At 32.6% G+C, this 27354-nt stretch overlaps 1 protein-coding gene across 5 annotated transcripts in view; it reads left to right on the plus strand.

Annotated features, from left to right (window-relative positions):
- The window catches only part of LOC142221381 (uncharacterized), a 142509-nt gene that overhangs the window by 69734 nt on the left and 45421 nt on the right, over positions 1-27354 (plus strand). For 4 of the 5 annotated variants that reach the window (XM_075291099.1, XM_075291097.1, XM_075291098.1 and 1 more), the window contains 6 exons: positions 14512-14974; positions 15038-15070; positions 15130-15210; positions 15271-15407; positions 15645-15715; positions 15774-19953. In XM_075291099.1, coding sequence (XP_075147214.1) covers positions 14512-14974; positions 15038-15070; positions 15130-15210; positions 15271-15407; positions 15645-15715; positions 15774-19953 — 4965 coding nt within the window. The remainder of the gene's footprint in view (positions 1-14511; positions 14975-15037; positions 15071-15129; positions 15211-15270; positions 15408-15644; positions 15716-15773; positions 19954-27354) is intronic. The other variant, XM_075291101.1, reaches the window with a different exon arrangement.

Genomic DNA, 27354 nt, shown 5'->3' on the forward strand with positions numbered 1-27354 from the left:
TTTATTTTAAAGAAAATAAACTTATTCAATTGTTGCTTTGGATCCCCACCATGTTATAAAACAATTTACCAAAAAAAGTTATAATGTTATTTTGGTTTTGCCGATTCGAGTTTTGCCACTAAAATGAGAAATAATTTTAGCGGCAAAACTCGAACTCAATGCTCGCTTTTATTTTCGAAAGAATCCATCAACTCCTCTTGGACTACTCATTAATAAAGAGGAACTAATCTTTGTTTTTATAGATCTTAATGTATAATTTTTCACATTTTCCCCCTGTTTTTATTTTACTGTCATAACTCTAACAAGAGTACACTGAAAAAAATATTGTCGTGAGGGCAAAGAGTTCATGTCCTTAAAATAAGAATACAAATTTTGCTTAGCTTAGAAGACGCATTTCTCTAATATAAAGTTTTTTTCCATGTTCAAAAGTCGATAATCTTTTCAATTAAGTCGTGTTGTCCTTATAATTAAGTGATTTGACTTGAAAATGTGTATCATAACATGAAAGACAACATTTTTAGACTAAGGTCAACTTGAATTTAATAATTCAGACAAATTCTTTAAAATTAATGAAATTGTCTTTAAATTTGTTGCATTTTTTCATCTTGACTACAAAGCAAAAATCGTTAAAAAATAGGACATGTTTTTCAACACTAAAATAAAGTGTAGACGATTTTTACTTGAAACATAATTTCTACTGGAAATCATGTTTTTAACGGACTTTTTATAGCATATGAAAAAAGCTGAAAAAGCGAAAATTAAAATTTGCTTCATACTCTATAAAATACACAAAACCAACATTTAAAGGAGAATTGTGCTTTAAAAGTATCCTTATTTTGTAAATTTATACTTCTTTATATTCACACATAGTATTTTCCCAATCTTTAAAAAAATTTTCTTTGTGTATATATACGAGTATTTTTAAGGCGCCAATTGGTTACTTTCATTATTTTACTTTATGTCTCACTCTCTAAACACATATATGTTTATAGTCTATTTCTAAATTAATATATGTTTGCATCCAAGCATATTATATTTACAAACATTTTATGTCCCAAACATAATATGTTCTAACACATTAACATATATGTCCCAAACATGTTATGCTAGTTTATGAACATTATATGCTTGCACTTAAAAATATTGTGTTTAAAAATTTGAGTTCCAAACATATAATTTTTACACCCAAACATATGAAAAACAGTCTTTTTCGTCCGTTTAGGCTCTCCTTACAAGCTAAAAATGCAGTTTCTGCCTTACGAGCTAAAAATGCAGTTTCTGCCTTCGTTTAATGGTGCTTGCAATTGAGCAGCATGAGGTATGTATGGACGATAAAAATTTGGAGGTTTCGAGCCGTTTGCGTTGATGATATACCCGAGGAATTATATTTCTGATTGGCCAAAATAACATTTGCTAACATTTATTGTTAGTCCATTATGACGTAAACGTTGAAATACTTCTCGCAAATGAGCCTCGTGCTCATCAATTGATGATGACATGACAATAATATCATCTACACACAAAAAAATGTTTTTCTGATTCAATCACGAAATTAATTGATCCAATTAATTTTTAATTGAAATGTCTTCAATCACAGAAATGATAGTATCAATTAAAAAATTAATTGAAGGTCAATTAAAAAATTAATTGATCCAATTAAAAAATTAATTGATACTATTAATTTTTGTGATTGATTTTTGTTTCAATTAAAAAAATTTTAATTGGAAAAATTTTCGTGATTTTTTTTTGTGTGTAGGTAACAATAAACATAGTCAAGGCCCCTCAAAACCGAATGCATAAATCTTTGAAATGTCTGGGTGGCATTTCGCAAACCAAATGACATATATAAAAATTCCACCAGACCAAATGGTGTACACACCGCTGTTTTCTCAATGTCTTCATTTGCCATAGGGATTTGGTAATACGCTCTAACGATATCAATTGTAGAAAAGACGGACTTACCATGTAATCTCTCTGAAAAATCGTTAAACTTGGCTATGGGATACCGGTCAGGCTGGCTATGGGATGCCACCACTTTTCTTCGACACCATGGGAATTGGAATCTTTGTTGACACGGGGCTGCTTCGAGATCTTGATCGATGGCGATTCTTGTTCTTACCATGTTGTTGAATTTGTAAGGTATCGAATTTGTCGTTTAATATATAATAGCCTTACAAATGTCTGACAAAGATACTTGTTGGCATCCAACATCTTATCTACCATCTTTGCAAGCTTATCTAAATCTTCTTCCTTCTACACTGTCAACAATGGTCGAATTGAATCTGGCATTTGCCCCAAAAATAAAGTGCGAATAATGGCTCATTACCACTGCCCGGTGCTAAACGTTTCATATGGGACAAAACCTCTGATGGTTTTAAACCTCCTTGGAGCAATCGATGTAATTTGGATTCTGAAGATTCAGCAAATCTTGAAACAATACGTTGTTTCAAAACAGTATATTTATTCTCAGCCAGAGGATTTGTTATAAGGTCTTCGACAGACAAAAGTATGTCATATTCGAGGTGAACAGAAACAATATCAAATGTCTGCTTCTTGGGTGACGTCATACAAAGCAAAAGATCTTTCTATTTGGGCGAACCACAACTCAGGAGTATGCTTATTGAACTTAGGTATATGTACCCGATGATGTTCTGCATCCACGAATACAATTTCCCAATAAAGTTGAAATAAATTGTATTTGCCGTACGTGAAATGCAGGGGTCACCAACATAGTTGTTTGTGTATATAAAAGGCTTCCGTTTCACTTAACAACTATTTAAAACTATTTTTATTTAACATAGATTTGTGCGACAGTGAATTGAATTTCTTTTATTAAAAAAAGTCTACAATGTATTCCGCCGGAGATCCCACCTACAGTGGGTAACAGCTTATTTCGTGCAGTGAATATTTCAATATATAAATAATTGTATCACCAAAAGTTGAAACGTTTTCGCTAGAATTTCAACGTCCCTTTAAAAAGAAACACTGAGCACACATCATGCGGAAAGAAAAAAGTACGAATTTATGTTTAATAGGGACGAAAGAGCGAAAAGAATTGCAAATCAATGTATTGTTCTGTTACAGCTTATTTCGTGCATGCTCATTTTTTCTCTTTTGTCATGCTTCCACTCCTATAATATGCACTCTATCTAACGGTATTCCCTATATAACTCTTTTTAGAGTGTTTCCTAATATTATTGTATGACTATTAGTTTAATTTTGCGTATGCTAGAGTCAACACACGCTCGTTATAAAAATGGGTCGACGCACAACAATTGAACAGCGCGAACTTGTCTTAACACATTTTAAGAATGGAAAATCACAGCGGCAAATTGCGTCAATGGTTAATATGAGCTCCTCCACCGTTCAAGGTATCATAGAGCGTTATGTGCACGAAAATCGCATTCAAGATAAAGGCAGAAAAGCACCCAATAAAATTTTTAACGAGACTGATGAGCGTTATATTGTCCGTAAAGTCAAGGTGAATCCCAAAATGTCTGCTCCTAAACTTGCTGTTGAGGTTGAGAAACACTTAGGGAAGGCTTGCAGCGCACAAACAATTCGCCGGGTACTTCACAACCATGATTTTAATGGTCGAGTTGCTCGAAAAAAACCATTTATCAATAAGAAAAATCAGAAGTACCGACTCAACTTCTCAAAAGAGTATATTTCTAAAAGTTCAGAGTTCTGGAAATCTGTAATTTTCGCAGACGAGTCAAAATTTAACATATTTGGCTCAGATGGCATGACTTATGTATGGCGGAAGCCAAACACTGAACTACCAAATGTTAATTTACGACCAACTGTGAAACATGGAGGTGGGAACGTAATGGTTTGGGCCTGTATGTCGGCAGCGGGGGTCGGTAACCTAGTATTCATAGAGGGAAATATGAATAAGGAAATGTACCTGAATATATTAAAAGAAAATTTAATTCAAAGTGCCACCCAACTGGGCATAAAGGACTCTTTTCGATTTTACCAGGACAACGACCATAAACATAAATCTGACATTGTACAGTCCTGGCTCATATGGAATTGCCCACACCTTATGGCACCACCCGCACAATCTCCAGACTTGAATGTAATCGAAAATTTGTGGGCCTTGCTGGAGCAAAACATACGCAAACACCATATATCTAGTAGGGAGAGTCTGAAGAAGGCGCTGTTGGAGGAATGGCAGAAAATTGGGCCAGAAACTACACAAAAACTAGTAGATTCGATGCCGAAACGACTTAAGTCTGTTCTAGACCAAAAAGGTGGTCACACCAAATATTGATGTGAACTATTCCCAAATTAGTTTTTTAAGAATACCAAGACTCATTTACCTGCATGAAATAAGCTGTTACATTGAATTCATCAGTAATTTTCATTTTTGTTATTTTTCTTTTGTTGAATAAATTAATTTTTAGTTTTGAATAAACTATATATATTCTAGACATTCATGTCTACAAAAACTACTTTAACACTCTTAGTATATTTTATTTAGTTTTAATGTTATAACGGATTCGCTGCTAAATACTCTACTGCACGGAATAAGCTGTTACCCACTGTATGTATTATTTAACAGCGACTTATATGTTAATATGTTAGAACATATTATGTTTGGGATAGGACTGCCACCCGGGATAAATCCCGTCCCGAAATCCCGGGATTTTTTTTTGCTGAGTAAGGTAGCGATATGAAATGGCTTTCTAATTTATTTTTATCATCATTTTTTGTTTTTCTTCATGTTGTTCAGTTGGACTAAGTGTTCATTAAATGTGATCGCAATTTGAAATGGATTTATAAAATTGAATTAAACTAAATTGGCTTAATTTACAAAAATTTTTGGCGCTGTAGATTGTTATAACTTAAAATATTTAAAGAATCCCGAAAATTTCGGGATCCCGTAAAAAAATCCCGGAAAATCCGGTATCCCGGGATTCTACATTCTGAAACCTCGAATCCCGGGATTTACAAAAACTAATCCCTTACATTTTCTTAAATATAATATCTCTGGATTCAAACATATAAAGTTTGGAAATTTCATATAAACGTATATATGTTAGAAACGTCAGGGAGAGCGAGAGAGTAGAAAAAATTTATCTTTTTTTATGGCGACGGAGATAGATAACGAAATACATATATAGATATGTAAGTTTAATTACAACAAAAGTGTAGGTTGCTGCTGAGTACTCGTCCATGCTTGCTTATCGACTGACATTTTTTTTAAATAAATTAGAAACATACATGCTTATTTCTAATCTAAAACAATTATATTTTATAAATTTCGTTGCAAGCTAACAAATGTTTAGAAACTGGAATTAACTATTTGGAGCCTTAAACAAACATTTTGTTTGCGAGTATACGAGGGCAGTTCGGAAACTTCTTAGCCTAGCACAAAAAGCGCGGTATAAACAGAAAAAAGTTAAGTGTTTTGCAAACTTCCATCTCTGTTATAGGTTAGGTAAGGTTAGGTGGCGCCCGATCTATCAGGCTCACTTAGACTATTCAGTCCATTGTTATACCACAGTGGTGAACTTCTCTCTTATCACTCAGTGCTGCCCGATTCCATGTTAAGCTCAATGACAAGGGACCTCCTTTTTATAGCCGAGTCCGAACGGCGTTCCACATTGCAGTGAAACCACTTAGAGAAGCTTTGAAACCTTCAGAAATGTCACCAGCATTACTGAGGTGGGATAATCCACCGCTGAAAAACTTTTTGGTGTTCGGTCGAAGCAGGAATCGAACCCACGACCTTGTGCATGCAAGGCGGGCATGCTAACCATTGCACCACGGTGGCTCCCTCCACCTCTGTTATGAACAAATGTTAAATTTTGTTTCGATCTGGCAACAGGTGTTCAAAAAAAGACGCATCCGAAATTTTTTTACAATGGAAAAATTAGAAATGCGTGCTGTCATTAAATATTTACATAAAAAAAGGTTTATCGGGACAAGAAATTCATAATGATATGGTGAATGTGTTAGGTGAAAGTGCTCCTTCATATGCAACAGTAAAAAATTGGGTTGCTGAATTTAAACGTGGTCGTACAAGCATTGAAGATGAACCACGTAGTGGATGTCCAAAAACAGCAACAACAACAGAAATTATAACCAAAGTGCATGATATGGTATTAAATGATCGACGAATAAATGTGCGTGAAATTGCTAATATCATGGACATCTCAAATGATCGAGTCCATTTAATTTTACACGAAGAACTACAGATGAAAAAGCTTTCTGCAAGATGGGTGCCGCATTTGTTAACAGTCGATCAAAAACGCATAAGAATGAACATTTCTCAAGCTTGTTTGGATCGTTTTAGAGAAACAAACTGGATTTTAAGCGTCGTTTCATAACTGTTGATGAGACATGGATCCACCACTATACTCCAGAGACAAAAGAACAATCCAAACAATGGATTGAAGCTGGAGGAAGTGCCCCAAAGAAGGCAAAAACAATTCAATCGGCTGGTAAGGTTATGGCAACGGTTTTTTGGGACTTTAAAGGTATTTTATTGATTGACTATCTGCAAAAGGGTAAAACAATAAATTCAGAGTACTATTGCAACCTATTGGATCAATTAAATGTACAAATTCAAGAAAAACGTCCTGGCTTACAACACAAAAAAAATAATTGTTCATCAAGACAACGCACCAGCGCACAAGAGTTTTTTAACAATGGCTAAAATCAACGAATTAAAGTACGAGTTGCTTGACCACCCAACTTATTCTCCTGATTTAGCTCCCAGTGACTTTTACTTGTTCCCAAATCTAAAAAAATCCTTGTTGGCAAGCGTTTTACCTCAAATGAAGATGCAATTAGAGTTGTAAACCACTATTTTGAAGACCTTGAGGAAAACTATTTTAATCAAGTGATAGAATTGCTAGAAAAGCGTTGGACTAAGTGTATTGAAGTTTCAGGAAATTATATTGAAAAATAAAAATATTTTTGAAAAACTAACTATTCTCTTTCATTGATAGACTAAGGCTATGGTCACACTAGGCAAATATTTGACCAAAATGAGTGTCAAACATTTTTCCAGAACCGTTTTCCAAATACCTGGATACCGGTTTTGGAAAATACCCGTACCATGATAGTACATATCCAATATGAGCTCAAAATGTTTGCTGGTTTGGCTGTGGCGACGGATTCTTTTTCGAATTCTGTCAAATATTTTCCCAGTGTGACCATAGCCTAAGAAGTTTCCGAACCGCCCTTGTATGTTACAGAGGCATTTTTTGTGTAGCATCGGTATTTTTTACTGGTCTTGGTTTCTTCGATAGTATCGCTATCGGAAAATAAATATCGATAGTACCTTAAAAATAAAACTGTCGATAGTACTATCGATAGTTTTGCAGCTTTATTAGGCTTTCATATTTCTGCGTGACGGCGAAGTGATTTATTGATAAAATGTGTTTATATGCAATTCAAAATTGGAACTCATTTTAAAAATACTGAATATTATAAAAATAGTATAACATTCAAAGGCTTTTCTTAGATACCGTATGTCAAGAATGACTTTTCCCATCTTAAATAAATTAGTATTTTTAATTTAACATGCTCGTCGCGTTTGGTAATATTAGGTTTTGGACTAGATTTACGTTTTTAAGATAACGATCTTAAACACAAATCGCATATTGTACAAGTTAATTGTATGGGGATTTACTTTGCTCCCTTTCTTGTCGGTGCTACGCGCCTTGGTTGTTTAATGAAAATCTTGTTGATTGTTTTGCGGTGCTATGCACCTCTTTATTTGTATGACCAACTAGAAGTGAGTTTTTTTGTGTCTTATAACTATAATTGAGGAGTGCTGTGGCGATCACGCCACTTGCATAAACTGCTACGTTGGCTAAATGTCGTTCCCACTGTTGAGTGGAATATGATCCTCTTGTTGAAGGTTGATTGAGTTCACTGGACTGATGTTGTGGTGTCAGCGGAAAGTTGGAAGTGGTTTTGGTATGACACAGTGGTGTGGTTGGATTAAGGTGTTAAATACATATGTGGCTTCATGATAACCAGGGCTGTGGAGTCGAGCCAATTTTGCTCGACTCCGACTCCAGCATTTTTCATCAGCTCGACTCCGACTCCGGGTAATATAACTAAATCTCATTTTAATACCACTAATTTGTAGTTCTATTGTGGGGGAACCGTAAGTGGATCGATATAAAGTATCGTATTTATTTATGTGTGCAAAAAAAGGTCTTAATTTCACATTAGATGCCAATTAAACTCTATATTTCAAATTTAGGGCAATGTTTAATAAATAAAATAATGCTATAAATACCCATCATAATATGAGAAGATACCAACAGTATATGTATTTGTGGACCAAAATTATTGATACTATCTCAAATCCTTTAAATTTGTTGCGAGCTATATAAAGGTTTATATTCCCATATGCATGAATTTGAATCTGAATCGATTTAGACAAAATTGTATATACTTCTACAAAATCTATGTACTTCTGATTATTAATTTTGTTCGGCTTGAGGTCATAGAAACAATCGATTATTGATTTGTTTTAATATTTATTTCCAATATTTCGGTTAGTGTCACTAACCATCTTCTGGGATTTTGTATGTGAGTTCGTGTGATGCTGTTCGTTCTGCAAGTCACCGTACACTACGAACAGCATCACACGAACTCACATACAAAATCCCAGAAGATGGTTAGTGACACTATCCGAAATAATGGAAATAAATATTAAAACAAATCAATAATCGATTGTTTCTATGACCTCAAGCCGAACAAAATTAAAAATCAAAATAAACATAAAATAGGTCAACAACACTCAAAAATATTTTTAAAAAATCTATGTACTTTAAATTTAAATCTAACGTTATGGGACGTAACACAATTTTAACAAAAAATAAAAATGCAAGGAAAGTCTAAAGTCGGGCGGGCCGATTATAATATACTCTGCACAACTTTGTATTTAGATCTACATTTTGATAAAATCTCAAATCAGACTTCTACAAAATCTCGGGCAATATTTGGGAAATATTTATAATTGTTTAGACAATTTCGTAAAAATGCATTTATAATTCATTCATTGAAAAATTTGAAAATTTGAGCCATTTCTAAAAGTTTTCGACTTAGCAGTGAGCATCAGTGAGCATATAATTTTGGAAAAATTTTTGTCTAGTAAATACAATTTTGCAAATTTTTCTACAGAAACAAAATTTTGACTAAATTTTCTATAGAAATAAAATTTTGGCAAAATTTTTTATAGTAATCAAATTTTGACCAAATATATAGAAATAAAATTTTGAATAAAATTTTTATAGAAAAAAAAATTGGCAAAAATTTTTAAAGAAATAAAAATTTGGAAAAGTTATCAATAGAAATACAATTGAAAAAAATGTGTAGCAAACAAAATTTTGCAAAATTTTCTATAGAAATAAAATTTTGCAAAATAACATATTCTATAGAAACAAAATTTTGACTAAATTTTCTATTGAAATAAAATTTTGACTAAATTTTATATAGAAAAAAATATTTCTATAGTAATAAAATTTCGAATACATTGTTTTTAGCAGTGAGCATCAGTAAGAAAAAAAATTTTGAGAAAATTTGCTATAGAAATAAAATTTGACAATTTTTTCTTATAGAAATAAAATTTTGAAAAAATGATCAATAAAAATACAATTTTAGAAAAATTTTTGGGTAGTAAATAAAATTCTGCAAAATATTCTACAGAAACAAAATTTTGACTAAATTTTCTATAGAAATTAAATTTTGACAAAATTTTCTAATAAAAAAATTTCTTATTATAAAATTTTGGCAAAATTTTCTATAGAAATACAATTTTGAACAAATTTTCTAATAAAAAATCTATTACTATAAAATTTTGGCAAAATTTTCTATAGAAATAAAAATTTGACTTAAATTTTTATAGAAATAAAAGGAAAAGAGATATGTTTGTACGAATTTATTTCGGCATAAGCCGGCTATCGTTCAAACCTTCTTTGGGAAGGTTCAAGTGTGGCTCACTTTTGGGTTTAGTGAACTGCCTGAATTTAGTCTGATAGTTGGTTGATAGTTTTGCTGCAAGTAGATGATGCTGATGAGGAATGTGGTAATTCCGATACGTGCGTCCATCCAACCATCTTGCAGTCTATAGGGCTTTGCCCAAATAAATTTGACAAACATTCTTTTCCTCTGTTGGTTAAGTTACACTTGTAGTTTAATCAATGCATGTACACAAAAAAATTTTTTCTGATTCAATCACCAAATTAATTGATCCAATTAATTTTTTAATTGAAATGTCTTCTATCACGAAAATGATAGTATCAATCACAGTTTTAATTGGGCATAGAAAAAATTCTTGATTAAAAAATTAATTGATTTTTTCAGCAAATTTCAATTAATTTTTTAATTGATTCAATTAAAAATTTAATTGATGTTGATTGCAAAACTCAATTAATTTATTAATTAAAAAAGGTAACTATTTTTAATTACTTTCTGAATTGGCTTAGAGTTTTTGTTTGGATTAACAAATGATTGTTTGAAATACATTTTTAATTAAAAATAAAAAAAATCAGCACTTTTTTTTTAACCATTTCACTACCGAAAAGACACCAAATTCTATTTTTCCACTTAGTTTTGATTTATTTCTCGATGTTATTTTAGAGTAGGGTCTTTAATCTAAATAACCTATAAATATTTTCCATATTGGTGAGATCCAAAATACATTTTTGTAAACTTCTTTAGAAATAAACGAAAAATACGAAAATTTGAGACAATTTTTCTACTGTATGTTTCTAGTAAATGGACATTCATACGAAAACTATAGCTGACACTTTTTCGGGTTCTTTTTTGTATTTTTGCTCACACTTTGAAGGACATTATAGGCCAAATAGCGCTTATTTTCGTAAGGCCACTTGGTCACAATTCAAGAATCAAAACAAGCTCATATAGCTCTTGAAGTATTTGAAGTAGGTTTTCAAAATGGCAATTTTTGTTCTACATGCTGTTAGTTAGTACAAGTAAAAACAGAAGAAAAATTAAAGTTTATAACATTAGGTTTATTTCGGTAGTGAAAGGGTTAACTGAATTAGTCTTCCGAATTTGATTAAAAAGTTAATTGTATCAATTAATTTTTTAATTAAAAATTTAAAAATTTTCAATCATTGACTTAATTAACTTAATGTTTCTATCATGATTAAAAAGTTAATTGTATCAATTAATTTATTAATTGAAAAAATTTTCAACTTCAATTAACTTTTTAATTGGAAATATTTTGGTGATATTTTTTTCTGTGTGGTTTTAAGCTGAAATAAAAACAACAACAATGATTAAAAGAAAAAAACCAACAATAACAAAACAAAACGAATGGAAAAACAGAGGAAGCACGCTCAAAATAAACCCAGCCAACTGCACTCAAATCGATGATTTGACGGTGGCAAAGGAAAAGAGATATGTTTGTACGAATTTATTTCGACATAAGTCGGCTATCGTTCAAATCTTCTTTCGGAAGGTTCAAGTGTGGCTCACTTTTGGGTTTAGTGAACTGCCTGAATTATTCTGATAGTTGGTTGATAGTTTTGCTGCAAGTAGATGATGCTGATGAGGAATGTGGTAATTCCGAAACGTGCGTCCATCCAACCATCTTGCAGTCTATAGGGCTTTGCCCAAATAAATTTGACAAATATTCTTTTCCTCTGTTGGTTAAGTTACACTTGTAGTTTAATCAATGCATGGTTTTAAGCTGAAATCAAAAACAACAACAAATAAAATATCAATAGAAATAAAATTAAAAAAAAAAAATTGTGTAACAAACAAACGTTTGCAAAATTTTCTATAGAAATAAAATTTTGCAAAATATTCTATAGAAGCAAAATTTTGACTCAATTTTCTATAGAAATAAAATTTTGACTAAATTTTCTATAGAAAAAAATATTTCTATTGTAATAAAATTTTGAATAAATTTTTTATAGAAATAAAATTTTGACAAAATTTTTTATAGAAATAAAATTTTGACAAAATTTGCTATAGAAATAAAATTTTGACAAAACTTTTTATAGAAATAACATTTTGACAAAATTTTCTATAAAAAACAACTTTGAAAAAATTTTCTGTCAATATTCCACATATGTATATGGCCTTAAAATAAAATTAAAAAAAAAAATTCGGGTATTAAAATGGATCGATCCAGCCCATCTGCTAGTCTAACATTCTAGGAAACATCAAAAGATAGCCGTAATTGGAAGTTGATTTTCATTTACAATCATGCTGTACATTGATAGAATGAATAACGCAATGGAAACTAATTTGCGTAAAAACTTGCTTAGTTACAAAAATGTGAAGTGTTTTAAAACATTTGGTTTAGCCGGAGTCGGAGTCGAGCAAAATTTTTACGACTCCGACTCCAGCAAAATCTTCAGACTCCGACTCCGGCTCCACAGCCCTGATTATAACTGCGGTAAAGTATTGACACAGCTTGAATAGCTACTTAAAAAGTAAATTAAATTAACATTGTATAAACATACGTACATACAAGGATAGTTTTTGAATAATATAAAACGTAATTCTCTACGCTGAAAAAAAGCTTGTCCGGTTCCAAGGATTTTGTCTTTACACTAATTAATTTGGTATTGATTCCGAGCCTAAGAAACGGAGAATTGAAGAGATACTAGGAGACGAATTTGAATCTTTCGGATTTTTTCGACTTCTTGTTCTTGTCCTTTAGAAACTGTTTTACTATAACTCAAATGGTATGTTTCAAGTAAAAACGGCGATAAAGTATTAAAAGACATCTGCATTTTTTAATCCTGTTTAGCTTTGCTAAATACCAAAAGTCAACAAATTTAAAGACAATTTCATTAATTGTAAAGAGCTTTTTTGAATTATTAAAGCTAAGTTGATATTAGTCTAGCAAAATTATTTTTCATGTAATTAAACCCATTTTTAAGTCGAATGAACTGTAGGGACAAAACAACTTTCTTAAACAGTTTATCCACTCTTGGACAAGGCAAATATCGTTATGCGTCTTCTATGCTAAGCAAAACTCGCAAAAAAAAATTTGGCCTCACAATATTTTCTTTCAGTGTATGTTAAACCTTATGAAAATAATAAAAAGAATACATAATGCCGTTAATAACGAATCCATTAGGAGAGATGTAGATTTGGATGTACATATAACTCAGAATGAATTGCAGCATTAAACGCAAATTAATTCCATTATTAAACTAGAAAACTTACTAAAACAACTAGTGAGTTAAATTCGTTATTACTACATACATTCATTTAAATCACCATTATTATGAAATGCCTGGAAAAATCTTCAGAATCAACGTTAGATTACATTTTTTTAATTTTTTAAGTAAATGCTCAATTCTGTTGATGTTTATAGTTAATTATGCCATAATTTATTCCATTTTATTAAGCCATTATCGGTCAACTGCATTACATTTTGAGAATAATCATCACAAATTACAGATCCAATTATACAAGTTTGTTCGTCATCTCAATAGACCGAAAAATAACGGGATATCTCAAAAACTGTTTCATAAAAAAATATTTAACCTTCATTTTCGAATTCAACAGTCACCTCTCATGAAGTGTACATTTTCAACGTAAACTAATGTAATAATTTACCAAATTGAGGAAATTTGAAATTGGAAAAAAATAATAATAATTAAATTAAAAATGGATAAAAAGTATTTATTTTTTTATTTATTTTATTTTATTTTATTTGCTTTCCCATGCACAAGACCACGAAAGTCTCATATTTCAGCATGAGAAGTTTAAAATCATAATGTACAAGTAAATAACTATAATATAATTACAATATTAGGTTTCATGAAAAAAAAGAAGAATTAATCAAAATAGAACTATGAGCAAATAACCTTAATATTTTATATTGAAAAACTGATTACAGACTGAAAAAACACTATTAGAATTTAAGTTTGACAATTGTAAAAGGAGACAAATAACAACAATTAAAGTAAAATTTATAAAATTTATAATAACAGATAACGAATAAAGAATATTAAAATTGAAAATATGAAAAACAAAAACAAACATACAAAAAATTGAACGAAAATTTTATAACAAATAAAGGAAAGTTAAGGCTCCCTATCCATTTATGTTATGAGTGATACTTTAATGGAACAGTTTTGGCTACTACAATAAAAAATCAATGCGGTTGGAATTGAAAACATTATTTGTAAATGAGAAAGATGGTTCCAAAGTCTAGAAACTCTTATAACAAAATACTTTTCATAATGCAAGATGAAATACGTGAAATGAGTTGTTGTCTATAAGAGGGATGTATTATTTTGTTAATTAAAAATGTAAAAGTTGTTAAAATTGTTCGAAATTGTTATCTATAAAGCGGTTAAACTGTAAAATGTTATTATTATTATTATTTATTTATTCGTTCGTTCGCATACTATATACTGTAGAAATTATTACAAATTTGTTGTACGATAGAAAAGCAAAATCAAACAAATTAATGTCATCAATATTTTAATTTTATTATTATTTCAAATTTGTTTTACATGATTTTATTACTTAATTTTTCAGATCGCAGACGTTTTCCCAACGCAACTATTGATAAAGATCACTTTTGTAGCAGTTGCACGATATCATCGTGTCGCCTTGCACGTAAAATTCTTAGCAATAATATATCCCCATCGCTATCACAGGACTTGATACACTACTTTCAACCAATGTCGATGAGCCGTGAGGAATTACGATCTATTTTGCCTAATATTATGCTTTATAATCGAAAGTTGGTAGCATCAAACAATGGATTGAACCTAATAGATGTTCACGATCTAGTTGTAAAAATTTATTGGATTTTCATTATTTCCGTATACGCCATTTATTTTATTGATTATGGTGATGAATGCAGTGAGGATCAAGACGATAATTTCAATATTGACGCCTTGGAATTGGTAAATAATGATATTAATGTAAACGTAGAGAAAATAGTTGGCAACAAGGATGATACAAAATTTTTAGAGTTTCTGGATAAAATTAAGAGGTAAGAAAACATGCAGTATATACTATATTTATTTCAAACAGTAACTAATTTTGTTTGTTCAAGTTTATCGCTTTATAACACCAATGTTGAGTCCAAGTAAGTTCTCCTTTAGAAAATATGTAATATTTTCTTGTTATTTTGCTTTCATTCAACAGTTTCGATGCCACAATAAATATTGACAGCGAGGAAATCCAAAAGAAGTTGGGCGATATTCTTAACATGTCTGAAAAGGCAGAGTAAGTAGTTATTTCAACTATGTGATTATAAATTCTAATGATAAAAAACACAATTTATAGAAATTCTTTCCAACTTGACAACAAACCCCATAGTGATTTAGTCGTAGAGGAGAAGGTTCCAATTGCGGACGTTGATGTCCCAAATACAGTCGACTCCGAACCAAAAAAGACTTGTTTGGCTTGTAAATCCAAAAAACGTAATTTTCAAATGCTTACATTAATAACCATCGTTTTCATGAAGCTCCGTTAAAGCATGGTTATCTAATGAAGTTTTAAACCGTAGAACGGATATGTAGGTCATCCTACCTATACACTCATATCTAGGATCTTAATCAATGTACTTTGTTAACTTACGGTTAAGCTTAAAGGAGCTACAAGAAAATGATCTTAAGAGTTATTTGTTGACGCTTTTAACTTTCAAAATCAATTATTAGTTACAGGTGAAAATGCTGAAATTGGTGGAGATCGGTTCAAAGAACATTTTAGCAAAAAGCGTTTGAAAAAGGTAGTCTCTCGGATAAAGTAATGTATTGAATCAAAAGTAATATAAAATATTTTTTTAGGATTGCAGTCATCTTCGCATGATTGAAACACGAGAGAGATTGCGAAAAAAAATATCGCAGATTGAGTTCGTGCGAAAAAATGTTAAAGCATCTTCAATATCAAAACAAATAGATGCAACACCACCGAACATCTCAACGGAGAATCAATCAATTCGAATGGATAATTGGAGTGATGATGAATTGAAATTATACCGAGAATTTCAACAAAAACTACCAGAGTATTTGCAAAATCAGCCACTCGAGGTTCAATGTATTTTAGGCACCTTCGAAAAATTACAACAGGAACAGGGTGAACATGAAAAATTTAAAGACATGTATGATTGTTTGGAATATTTGCGAAAGAATGATCCTATGTATGCGCACAAAAAATCGCAAAAATTGTCCCATGAAAAGTCTGCATCACAGGCTTCTCTGGAACCTCCAAGTAAAAAATCGAATGTTAGTAACAATTCTACTAGGGACGTATCGACATCTAGCCAGGGTACAAAATGTACAGATCATAATTATGAGTATAAAAGCGATTCTACTGGTAAATCATGTACTAAAACATCACCCGAAGCGCCTTCCAAAAATATACCTTTAGCAAGAACAACAACTGGGGCCCCAAGTTCAACATCAGCGCCAGGAACATCTACCACTAAAACTTTAACTAAGTTGGATTTTGTTAGTGAAATATGTGAAATAATTGATAACTATTCAAAAGAACAAGCCAAACGAAAATGGATTAAAGAGACGTTGAGTTTTATAGAAGGTCCAACTTCAGCGTCTGGCAAAAAGAAATCACAGCCCCAAACTTCGAATCCTAAAAAGGCGGCTAAAAAAGCTAAACAAAAACAGCGTAGAGATGAGGAAAAGCGCATAGCTGAATTGCAAGACCTCAGAGGTCAATTTCAGAATATATATTTCAAAGAATTTACCGAAAAACTAAAGCTAAAATCCCAAAAGGCTAACAAGAAACGCGATAAAAAGAAAATATCTGAAATGGAAAACAACATCAAAAACCTTCAACGTGCCAAAGCTAAAGTTGAATCTGCAATACTCGAACTAATAGCTACAGTGAAACAAACTAATACCGAGTTCAAATTTTCTTATTTACCAACAAAAGAACAGCAAGTAGAAAAAATCAAAGAGTTTGAAGGACATACTGGGAGTGCTAAAGAAAATCTAGACAGTGCAGAGAGTAACAGCATAAAGGAAAGTAAAATATATCACACTAATGATGCTATCTCATCTTCGCCACCATTTACCATGACACAATCAAACAATATGAATATAATACCCGAAGTTTATAGTATGCCATACGCACATGCCAATCATTTTCCTTACAATTTGGGATTTCCCCCACCCGCTGCTCCAGCTCCGTTTGGTTTAATGCGCGCTACACCAATGTGCTACGCTCCCCCACCTTCTGGTGCTTCAGCGCATCAACAGCAGCTTGGTTCTGACGTTGTAGCAGCTATGGCAGCAAATGCTACCAGTAGTAGTAATGATCCATCCAAAAGAATTGTAACAATTCGTAGAGTAAACTTGCCGAATGTGCCAGAACCCCAAGTAACTGTTACAGCAAAAGGCAGAAGTCCCGACAAGGATAAATTGCTATACACATTTATTAATGGCCAACTTGTACAAACGGGTGCAACGCCTCCAACTCCCATGCCAATAATATCTTCCGTGCAACCTACAACGCCTGGCCCTCCACCAAAACTATCTTCAGAGCATTTGTTAACAATACCATCACCTCCCTCACCAAAATTGTCAAAAACTCAAATGAAGAAGGAACGAAGACGTCTAGCTAAACTTCAAGCAGAACAAAGTGCTGCTGAAGAGGCAGAAAAGAAAAGATTGGAAGAAGAAAATCAACGTCTAGAGGCTCTGGAAGATCAAAAACAAAAGGAGCTTAAACAAAAAAAAGAGCAGACGGAACGTGAGCAAAAAAAACAAAACAAGAAAAAGAGAAGAGGTGATGGACAAAATTTGGAAAAACAAATTAACATTGAGTCCACCCTTCAGTCTGCAAAAAGGCAAAATAAAACAACAAAAAATAAAAATAGCTATAATTCAAATTGTACGACTTCAGTATCCACTTATAAAACAAATGACTCCCCTCTGCAACTACCCCAAATTTTAATGACACAGAAAAACTCAAAACAACAACGGTCGGTGTCAACTACAACCTCTTGTTCAGCAATAACTTCGTCCTCATCGACCAACTCATCCAGTAGTCAAATGAATACCAGGGATAACTCAGTAAGTAGTCTTAAACCGGGATATCCCAAAGAGTTTGTGAATAAAAAAGTTTGTAATGAACTAAGTATAACGCCGAGTAACTCAAGTAATTTAAAAGTTAGTGATGGCTGTAGGGTAAATTCCAAGAAAAAACATAAAAATCACACAAAAATAACGTGTGCTACAGCGTCTTCGGAAGACGATGATGGCGGAAGAACTCTTCTACAAACTTTTAAGTCAAATCATGATCACCAATGTAAGACAAAGGTCACTAAGAATTTGCCAAAAATCAAACAAAATCTAAACAGCAAAACGAATGGCATTCTTCCTGTAAGCTCGGATACAGAAGATGGCGATTACGTTGAAAATTCTCAATTGCATAAAAAAACAAAACCGTCTAAAGTTAGACGACCAAAGTTTATTGACAATGGCCAATTCGACAATAACCCCTTCAAGTCGTTGCACATGCAAGACTCCGATACCGATTGGAGCTCTTCCACCGAAGATGCAGACCTTGGGGAAAATGAACAAGAATTGGAAGAAAAGAATATGAGGCTTACTACAAAAACTCATGTCGGATTAGACTCTGAAAAAGTTTTGAATAAGAAAGAAACAAAAACTTTAAAATCAGCATCTCAAAACTCAAATCAATTCTCAAAGAAGAATTCTGAAAGAGAAGTAAAAGATGAGAAAAGTAAGGAAAGTTTGACGACCCAAGCTAAAAATAAAAATTCTACCAATACAAATTTGAAAATCCCTCAAAAAGAAAAACAAGTTTCTAATAGGAGTACAATAAAGCAATATTTTTCGCAGCCCGACGAACTTTCACGAATGTCTAGTAACTCGAAACATATGTCTAAGAACGCACCTGCTACTCACCAAGAAACAAAAAAAAGTAACAATAATAAAACAAAACATGAAAAACGTTCAAATGTTTCGAACACACCGGAACAAAACTATAAACCGATCACAAGTAATCCAAATAGACTTCAAGTGAAAAATGTCCCACGTAAATCGAATCGAAATGTTTCAAACTCACATCAAACATCAGATGACACTATATGCAACCAGAAAGTGTCTACAGTTGTTGCAGAAAGCAAAAATAAACGTTCGCAACGTAATAAGAAATTTCAGCAAAATGTCAACAATCATTCTCAGGTCGAGAACTGCTGTTCTGGGATACCCAATAACATGGGTTATTTCAATGTAAACGAAGTGAATATGATACCTACGACAATTCCCGTTCAAACTCTTACAGCACAAAGTTGTTCCTATCAAAGCCTTGCTGAACAAATGCAAGCTATGCATTTACATGGAAGCCATGGAGGCGCGTCTAAATACCAAAATCGGACTACCGCTAACAATAACGTTAGTATTATGGATCAATTAAATAACGGGGTACAAGTAGAAAACTTGGCATTACCTCCTGGTATTACTTTAACAAAAGTAGATCCGATTAAAAGCGAACAGTTAAGACAAAAATCAGAATCAATAAAAAAGTTGGCAAAACCGCTTCAGCAACAAACAACTCAAACTGCTCCAGCTTTCCATCATTCCGCAATGGGAGCTACAATAATAGCGCCGCCAATAGCCCCTATGTCAAATTACTTTAACTCACCGTATGCTGCCAACGCCATTGTCCCCACCGCCCTTGATTCACAAAGTGGAATTATAATGGTTGAGGCGAATCCACCGAAAACTTCTTCATCTACCGGAACTGCTTGTACCAAGCAATCAAAAAACAAGAAACGACGTAATAAGTCTAAAGCGAATAATATAGGAGGACAGTTTTCTCTAGCAAATACTGGACATCAAAGTACTAATCAAGAAAATAATTGTAGCGGAAATAGTGCGGCGCCACCAAAAATGATAACACTCAGAAATCCTATGTTCCACGGTGGCCCTACAACCACACCAACAACTCCAATTGTGAAACAAAGTGGTCTAATGCAAGGTAAGCGTACTGATACATACATTACCAAATCATGAAAACTGTGTGTTCCAGGATTATGATTTCTCAAATATAATTTGGAAGATTTTATTAATTTTATAAGTTGTATAGCATGATATTGCAGTATCATTTATCGGAGGAAATAAGAATGTAAACAAATATTCCAACCTTTCCAAATTCTTCCGCTTCAACGAATCCATTTCTTTGTCATTCCAGGCGATTGTTTATATTTAAATGATTATAAAATGATTTGTGTCCATTTCTAAACAATATGCTTTTTGAAACAGTTGTCACTAAAATGTGCAATTTTATATATCACATATTTTAATACATAAAGCATTTTAAAAGGTTTATTTATTCTGGGTTAAATCCCAAGGTATCAAAATTGAAAAGTTTTTTGTTCAAACCAAATTTTTTACCAACTTTCTAATCTTAGTTACTTTATATTTTGCTCTTGAAAAGGTTTGTAAAAACACAATATAGGTAGAGAACTGATTTTTTGGGTTTTCCAACCTATTATTATTATTTTTCATGAATAAATTCTTCATTTCGAAATTCAAAATCTTGCCGGGAATTCTGAAATTCGACGAATTTATTAGGGTTTTGGCGATCATTTGGTTGAATTTGGAGCTTCTTTAAATGAAAATAAATTGCTTACATCATTTCTTTGTCTTTTCGAGACCCATTGCGATGAAATTGAGGATATATGGTAAGATATTTATGAGAAGTGCCTCATAGAAACAGCTCGCATAAGGGAAAGATTAATGAAATGTATACACATAAATTCCTATTCTACTTATTGTCTATGTGTTTCTAAAATATGCGAATTAATGAGAGGTTTTGGTTCTTATTCTGTATTTGCATCCAATCAAACTTGAGGCACAAAATTATTAGAGTCACAGTCTTCGTTTCGAAAAATATATGAAGAGATAAAGGACAAGTGAATTTGATACAAAGCTATTGTCGTAGTGGATCCGCTTTCATCACGAGTAACGATTCCATGCAAAAACCTTTTCTTTTGTTGCCTTTGGAGCAACTGTTTGCAGCAGATGATATTTTATTTTTATTTATTTATTTTAAAAAAATTAAAACCATAATAAATTATGATATTAAATGGGGGAGGTACTAACAGCAAATGTTTTCGACCTAAAATGATGTTTTGTAGGCATGAAACGGGACATGTTGAGAGCCGGCCAAAAGACATGTTAAAATGAAAGCTATGGAATGAGATTATTACATGAATATAATTTTAGATTTGTCTGAAGCATATATCTCGAACTATGTCATCTATTGTCTATCCCGCATTACTAATTTGCGCACCCATCGCTTCCAAAAGCCTTGGTATATTGTTTAGATGTACAACATTTTTTACATATGCAATAATGGGAATTAATTTGCTCTATGATGAAAATTTCTTGAAATTTCTTGGATGCACAACGGTCTTACTGCTTGTCAACAAAGCGTCAGAACAATTCTTACATCCCCAATTATCTATACCAGAAGACGTCTTAAGCAGAGATGGTCCGAGTAGCAATTTTTTGGATTTTCTACTGTCAAAAAGTTGTAAACGTCGAAAACGTCATATACCTGTACAAAACGTAAAAACGTATTAAATGTCAAAAATACTTGCAGGATCCTATTTTTAATATCCCAGCAAAAAAAATTTGGAAGTTCTTCCAAAGGCACAACTTTAAAAGCACTTCCAGAAGATGTACTCCCAATGATGTTCCTTATTTTAAATACACAGGAAGTTCTTTTCATTGAATTTTTTATAACATGCTTTTTTCATATTTTTAATGGGTAATTTTAACTTTTTTTGTTTCAAATTTATAAAATGATACAAATTATTTCAATTTTGTCGGAAAAAATGCTAAATCCAATCTGAAAAAATTGTGAATTTTTGAAAATATTTGAGGCCAAACGTTTCAGACAAGCGTTAGAATCCATTAAAAATTATAAAAATTATTTATTTGACAAAATATCACAGAATTTTTTAATTTACACCCAAAACATTGAATTCGGATCACACCTAAAGAAGTGATGCAAATTCATTGCACCGGCTGTTGAAATGAAGGACGTCCGTCCTATGACAAGCCCATGTTAAATTCATCGCTTCTGCGTCAATTTTGCACCACTTCCGGATCCAAAAAGAAATTTTTCATTATTTTTTTGGCGACGCTTTTTTTTGCTGGGATCCTAAGACAAGAAAACGTCATATTGAAGTATTTTAGATTTTTTTTTATAAAATTAATATTTTGATTTTACTAAAGGGAATTTGCATAAGTTGGAAAAAATGTAAGCCATAATGGTTCTTAAAAATATATACTTAACAAATTCGTATATTGTCAAAAAGTAAGTATTTTACGAAGGTCTTCTTTACTTCAAAGATGAGCTTCACAAAACATTTAGAAAAGAGAAATATGCAGGCGAAAAATGCACTGAATATAACATGGGAAAGCATTATGAGAATATGTAGAGCTATTAAAAGTTATTCAGCGCAGGTGTGGGGCTTTGGCAATTTCGAGGAAGTGGACAAGCTCCAGAGATTTTTTATTAAAAAAGTGCTCAACCTACCAAAACATACATCGAACTATGATCTGATGTTAGAAACAGCGGCTGAGGAGAGTCATATTTATACACTAAATTTGCATATTAAATACATAGAAAAGATACTGGTGCATTACTCTGATCGCAGACTTCCAAAGTTATTAACAAATATCATCCTACACTAATAGAAAAAGTTTCGTTATATTAACGAAATGTGTCGTTAAAAGTCAGCCAATGAAACAAATTCGTTAATACAATGATTTTTTTCTTTAATATAACGAATTTTCCGCCAATCAACGTAAAGTTTCGTACTGTTAACGAATATATTCATTGTATTAATGAAAATGTTTCGTTATATTAATGAAAAATTTTCGTTGGCTGACTTTTAATGAAATTTTTTTGTGTGTACATCAAGACGTTTTCTGGGTTAAAGAACTCAAGCTAAAAGCACAGTTCTTTAACATTGCAGCATGCAACGGTCCCAAAATAAAAAATTTAAAACCCTTTAAACCAAATTTTGGAATTTTTGGAGCCGACTTCATGGCTTCATCACGCTTATATTCCTGGGCCTTATAGCTCGTCGGGGGGTGTAGGGTCTTGCCGAAGTCAAACTCTAAAAGTGCTACTATAAAACTTTAAATAAATTTTTCAATAAACGTGCACACTAATAACACAATGTCATAAGGTGATTTCTTCTGAACCCAAGGCATTCAGGAAAAAGATGTTATGTCCTGAAACGCATTTGCCCACCCAACCATGTTACCCGGTATCCATCGATCAATCCTGGTAACCCCAAGCCATTACCCCCCTTACACTACCTTTAGAATCATACATTGAAAGTGCACTTAGCACATAGCTATCGATTCCATAGCCTTATCCATAGTTCGAGCCAAAACTAAATTAAATACCATAATTTACACGTAAATCCATAAATTTATTATTCCAGATACAAAAATCATGCTATGACTATATCTATGTAAAAATGTCTTAAAAAAAAGTAGCAAGCGATAATAATGTAAAGTAATGTAACCAAAATTCAAAATAAATTACTACCAAAGCAATGTTATGTTATGTTAAGTATATAACAGCACTAGGTTAGGTGAGGTTAGGTGGCAGCCCGATGTATCGGGCTCACTTAGACTATTCAGTCCATTGTGATACCACATTGGTGAACTTCTCTCTTATCACTGAGTGCTGCCCGATTCCATGTTAAGCTCAATGACAAAGGGACCTCCTTTTTATAGCCGAGTCCGAACGGCGTTCCACATTGCAGTGAAACCACTTAGAGAAGTTTAGAAACCCTCAGAAATGTCACCAGCATTACTGAGGTGGGATAATCCACCGCTGAAAAACAGGAATCGAACTCACAACCTTGTGTATGCAAGGCGGGCATGCTAACCATTGCACCACGGTGGCTCCCGTGCAAACTAATAACACAATGTCAGCACTATGTGCGCTCACATATACGCGTTAAATGCATTAACAGGTTAAATTCAAAAAGCGTATGTTAAATACAAATAATTCAAAACCCCAAAAACAATATGAACAGAGTTCAATGACCTGTTTCCGGACAGAATTTTAAAATAGGGTTGTATTGGTGGGAAAATCTAAATTAAAAATCCTCAATACAATTTTTATTTTTTTTCTTCTCTCAAATAGTGGCAGATTGAGTTTATAGAATGTTAAAGGCAAAACGAATGGCTTAAAAATTACCGGCGACAATGTTCATGCATGTATGTATGTTTGTTAGCATATAGTTACATACACCCTTATAAAAAATCGCTTCTGTAACATATACTCCCAAACATATTTTGCTTCAAGCATATACATTTTTGGGTTTTGCCCAAACATTTATATGTTTGATCTCTTCCACTATATAATATGTTTTGGTTTTGCCCAAAATGCCTACACGCTCACAAAAAATCGCTTCTGTAACATATACTCCCAAACATATTTTGCTTCAAGCATATACATTTTTGGGTATTGCCCAAACATTTATATGTTTTATCTCTTCCAATGTATAATATGTTTGAAAGCATATTGGTCTAAACAATATATGTTTGGGTAGTCTAAGTTCCAAACATTTTGTATTTTTGCATCCAAATTCAATAATGTTGTCTTCCAAAAAACAATATGTTATTATGTGAACATATAATGTGTTTGGAAGCATTTTGCACCCAAAAATATTATATGCTTAAAAAAATTCTCCCAAACAATATTGTGCTCAAAATTTTATTTATTTATTTATATACAGTAGAATTCGGTTATAGCGACCGCCAAGGGACCGAAATTATACGTCGTTACAACCGAGCGTCGTTGTATCCAAATAATTGCACACAATATTTTTAAGTTTTTTTTTTATCATGAGATTTATTTATTGAGATTGGAAATAGTTTCGAATTGTGGTTTGTTTTCTATTTACAACAATTTCTTTTAATAATATACTTTAAATAATTTCAAGGGAACTATATAAACTCTCTGATATATCAGAACCCCCAAATCGTAAATACTGTTTAAATGTGTGCAACGCACTCAAGGTTTCTGACCTAGTTGGAATTTTGGATTGGCTCATCTTCGTCATCTGGTTCATTATCGCTGTGAGTTTCATCATTTTCTTTTGTGTTCTCCACTATTTCTCTCAATGAAGGCTCTTCTGATGTCACGACGTTTTCATCGACATTTACGAACTCATCCCAGTCCTGGTTTGAACTCGAAGTCATCCCAAACTGGTTTGAACATTTCTTCTTCGTCATTTGCACCTCTGTTTGGGATAGTCGAAAACAAATTCTGTGATTCCCCTCAGTATATGTTTCTTTATTTAGTATTGGCTGACGACAAAAAATGGAATGGAAAAAATAAAAATTAATACACAGAACTTACATCGTCGTTATAACCGAATATCCATTCCAAAGCAGATGTGCAAATTGGACGTTAAAGGCAGATGGTCGCTAAAACCGGAGTCGTTCTAAGCGAATGCTTGCGCATGTACAAACTATTAAGAACCAACCTTGCTTTGAAAATACGTCGTTATAAACGGATGGTCGTTACAACCGAGGTCGCTATAAATGAATTCTACTGTATTTACAATCATAATGAATTATGAAAATAAACAGGTAATATAGGTGCTAACAACATAGGTTTTCGACCTGAATGCTCAAAATTTTGTTTCTGCCCAATTGTATATTCCCCCACATCTTTCTCACTTCCACGAGATTTTTTAGTTTTTAGCACCTTTTTCTGTAATACAAACATTGTAGAAGAAATTATTCAATTGTATGATTTTTTTATTTTAATTTTACCTTTTGCCGGACGGGGATTCGAACAGCGGACCACACAGTTTGTAAGGATCAAAGAAGTAGCTGATCAATTGCCCAAGGAAAAATAAAATGTTAATTTTGTAATAACAAGCAACAACCACCAACTTAATTCAATATCGCTCCCTGTTAAATAGCGGTCCAAGCTACTAAACACATATATGTTTATAGGCTATTTCTAAATTAATATATGTTTGCATCTAAGCATATTATATTTACAAACATTTTATGTCCCAAACATAATATGTTCTAACTTATTAACATATATGTCCCAAACATGTTATGCTAGTTTATGAACATTATATGCTTGCACTCAAAAATATTGTGTTTAAAAATTTGTGTTCCAAACATATAATGTTTATAGCCAAACATATGAAAAACAGTCTTTTCCATCCGTGTAGGTTTGTCTGTACGACAAAAGAAGTTTACTGCGGGTATGGAAGATTTGCAGCAATTCTTATCAAAATCATACACAAAATCCAACCGTGAACAAAGTTTCTAGATATTGCTTGAATGTTTTCTTTTTTTTTACAACCGACTTAGAATCATTAATTAAATAAGCAAATGTTTTTAAATATTCTTTTAAATTAAAATAACAATCAATAGAGAGAAGTTTGTGGCAAGCACTGATTTCATTCTCACATAACGGTCTGATCCACTCAGTGACCAATTGGTTCAAGCAGCCCCAGCATCCAAATGCAACATCAGTGTTTGCTACAAACAACAACAACCATAACCAGAGAAATAATCAAAACAAACATACTTGATTTTTGGATCCCACGTTGAAAGGCCTTTCAGCAGGAGGAGTGAAGTGTGGGTAAAAAACTAACACGATCGTTGTGCTGAGCGAGATCGGGTGTCCAAAAGATAAGAGGCACAACATGCGTATATGTGAGGCAAAGCCGAGTTTTTTTATGTTATTAAATGAAAATATCATAAGCAAACGGTAGTGAGGAATTAATCACAAATAATTAAATATCTAATTCCTGTCTAGCTCTTTCGCGCAGGGAACTCTAAATCTAGCAGAGTCCAATAACACGGTCACAAAGCACTTTAAGTGCAATTTCACTGTTGCCAAATTCAGGAAATTAGAAAAACACATGGCCCGAACACCTCCTCCGCGCCCCTCTCAGTAGCAGAAACGAAACGGGCGACTCAGAGGACTTTCGTGTTAAATTGATGAAGGTGACAACCAAACTGGCCCATAACTCACACAGCAAAAATGTTGCACTCCAAAAAAAAAAACAAGTTCTCCCAGCAGAAAAAACGAGTATGATGTAGAGTGGATAATCAGAGTCTGAAGAGGAAACTCAAAGATAATTCGGCAAGTAGAGGAAAAATTCCATTTAAGTAAGATGTTATAGGGAGAAAAAGAAAACTTGTCTGCCAATTCCGATTCCCGTCAAGAAGTCGTCCAAGGAAATTCGGGGACTGTGAAAAATATTTTCCTTAAAAAAAGAGAAAACAATTGATTTCCTTTTCCAGCATCCCCTACAAGGTGGGGGAAATACTCACAGAAACAAAACATAATAAATTTTCCTTT

Source organism: Haematobia irritans, chromosome 1 (genome assembly GCF_050003625.1).
Source record: "Haematobia irritans isolate KBUSLIRL chromosome 1, ASM5000362v1, whole genome shotgun sequence".
NCBI lineage: Eukaryota > Metazoa > Arthropoda > Insecta > Diptera > Muscidae > Haematobia > Haematobia irritans.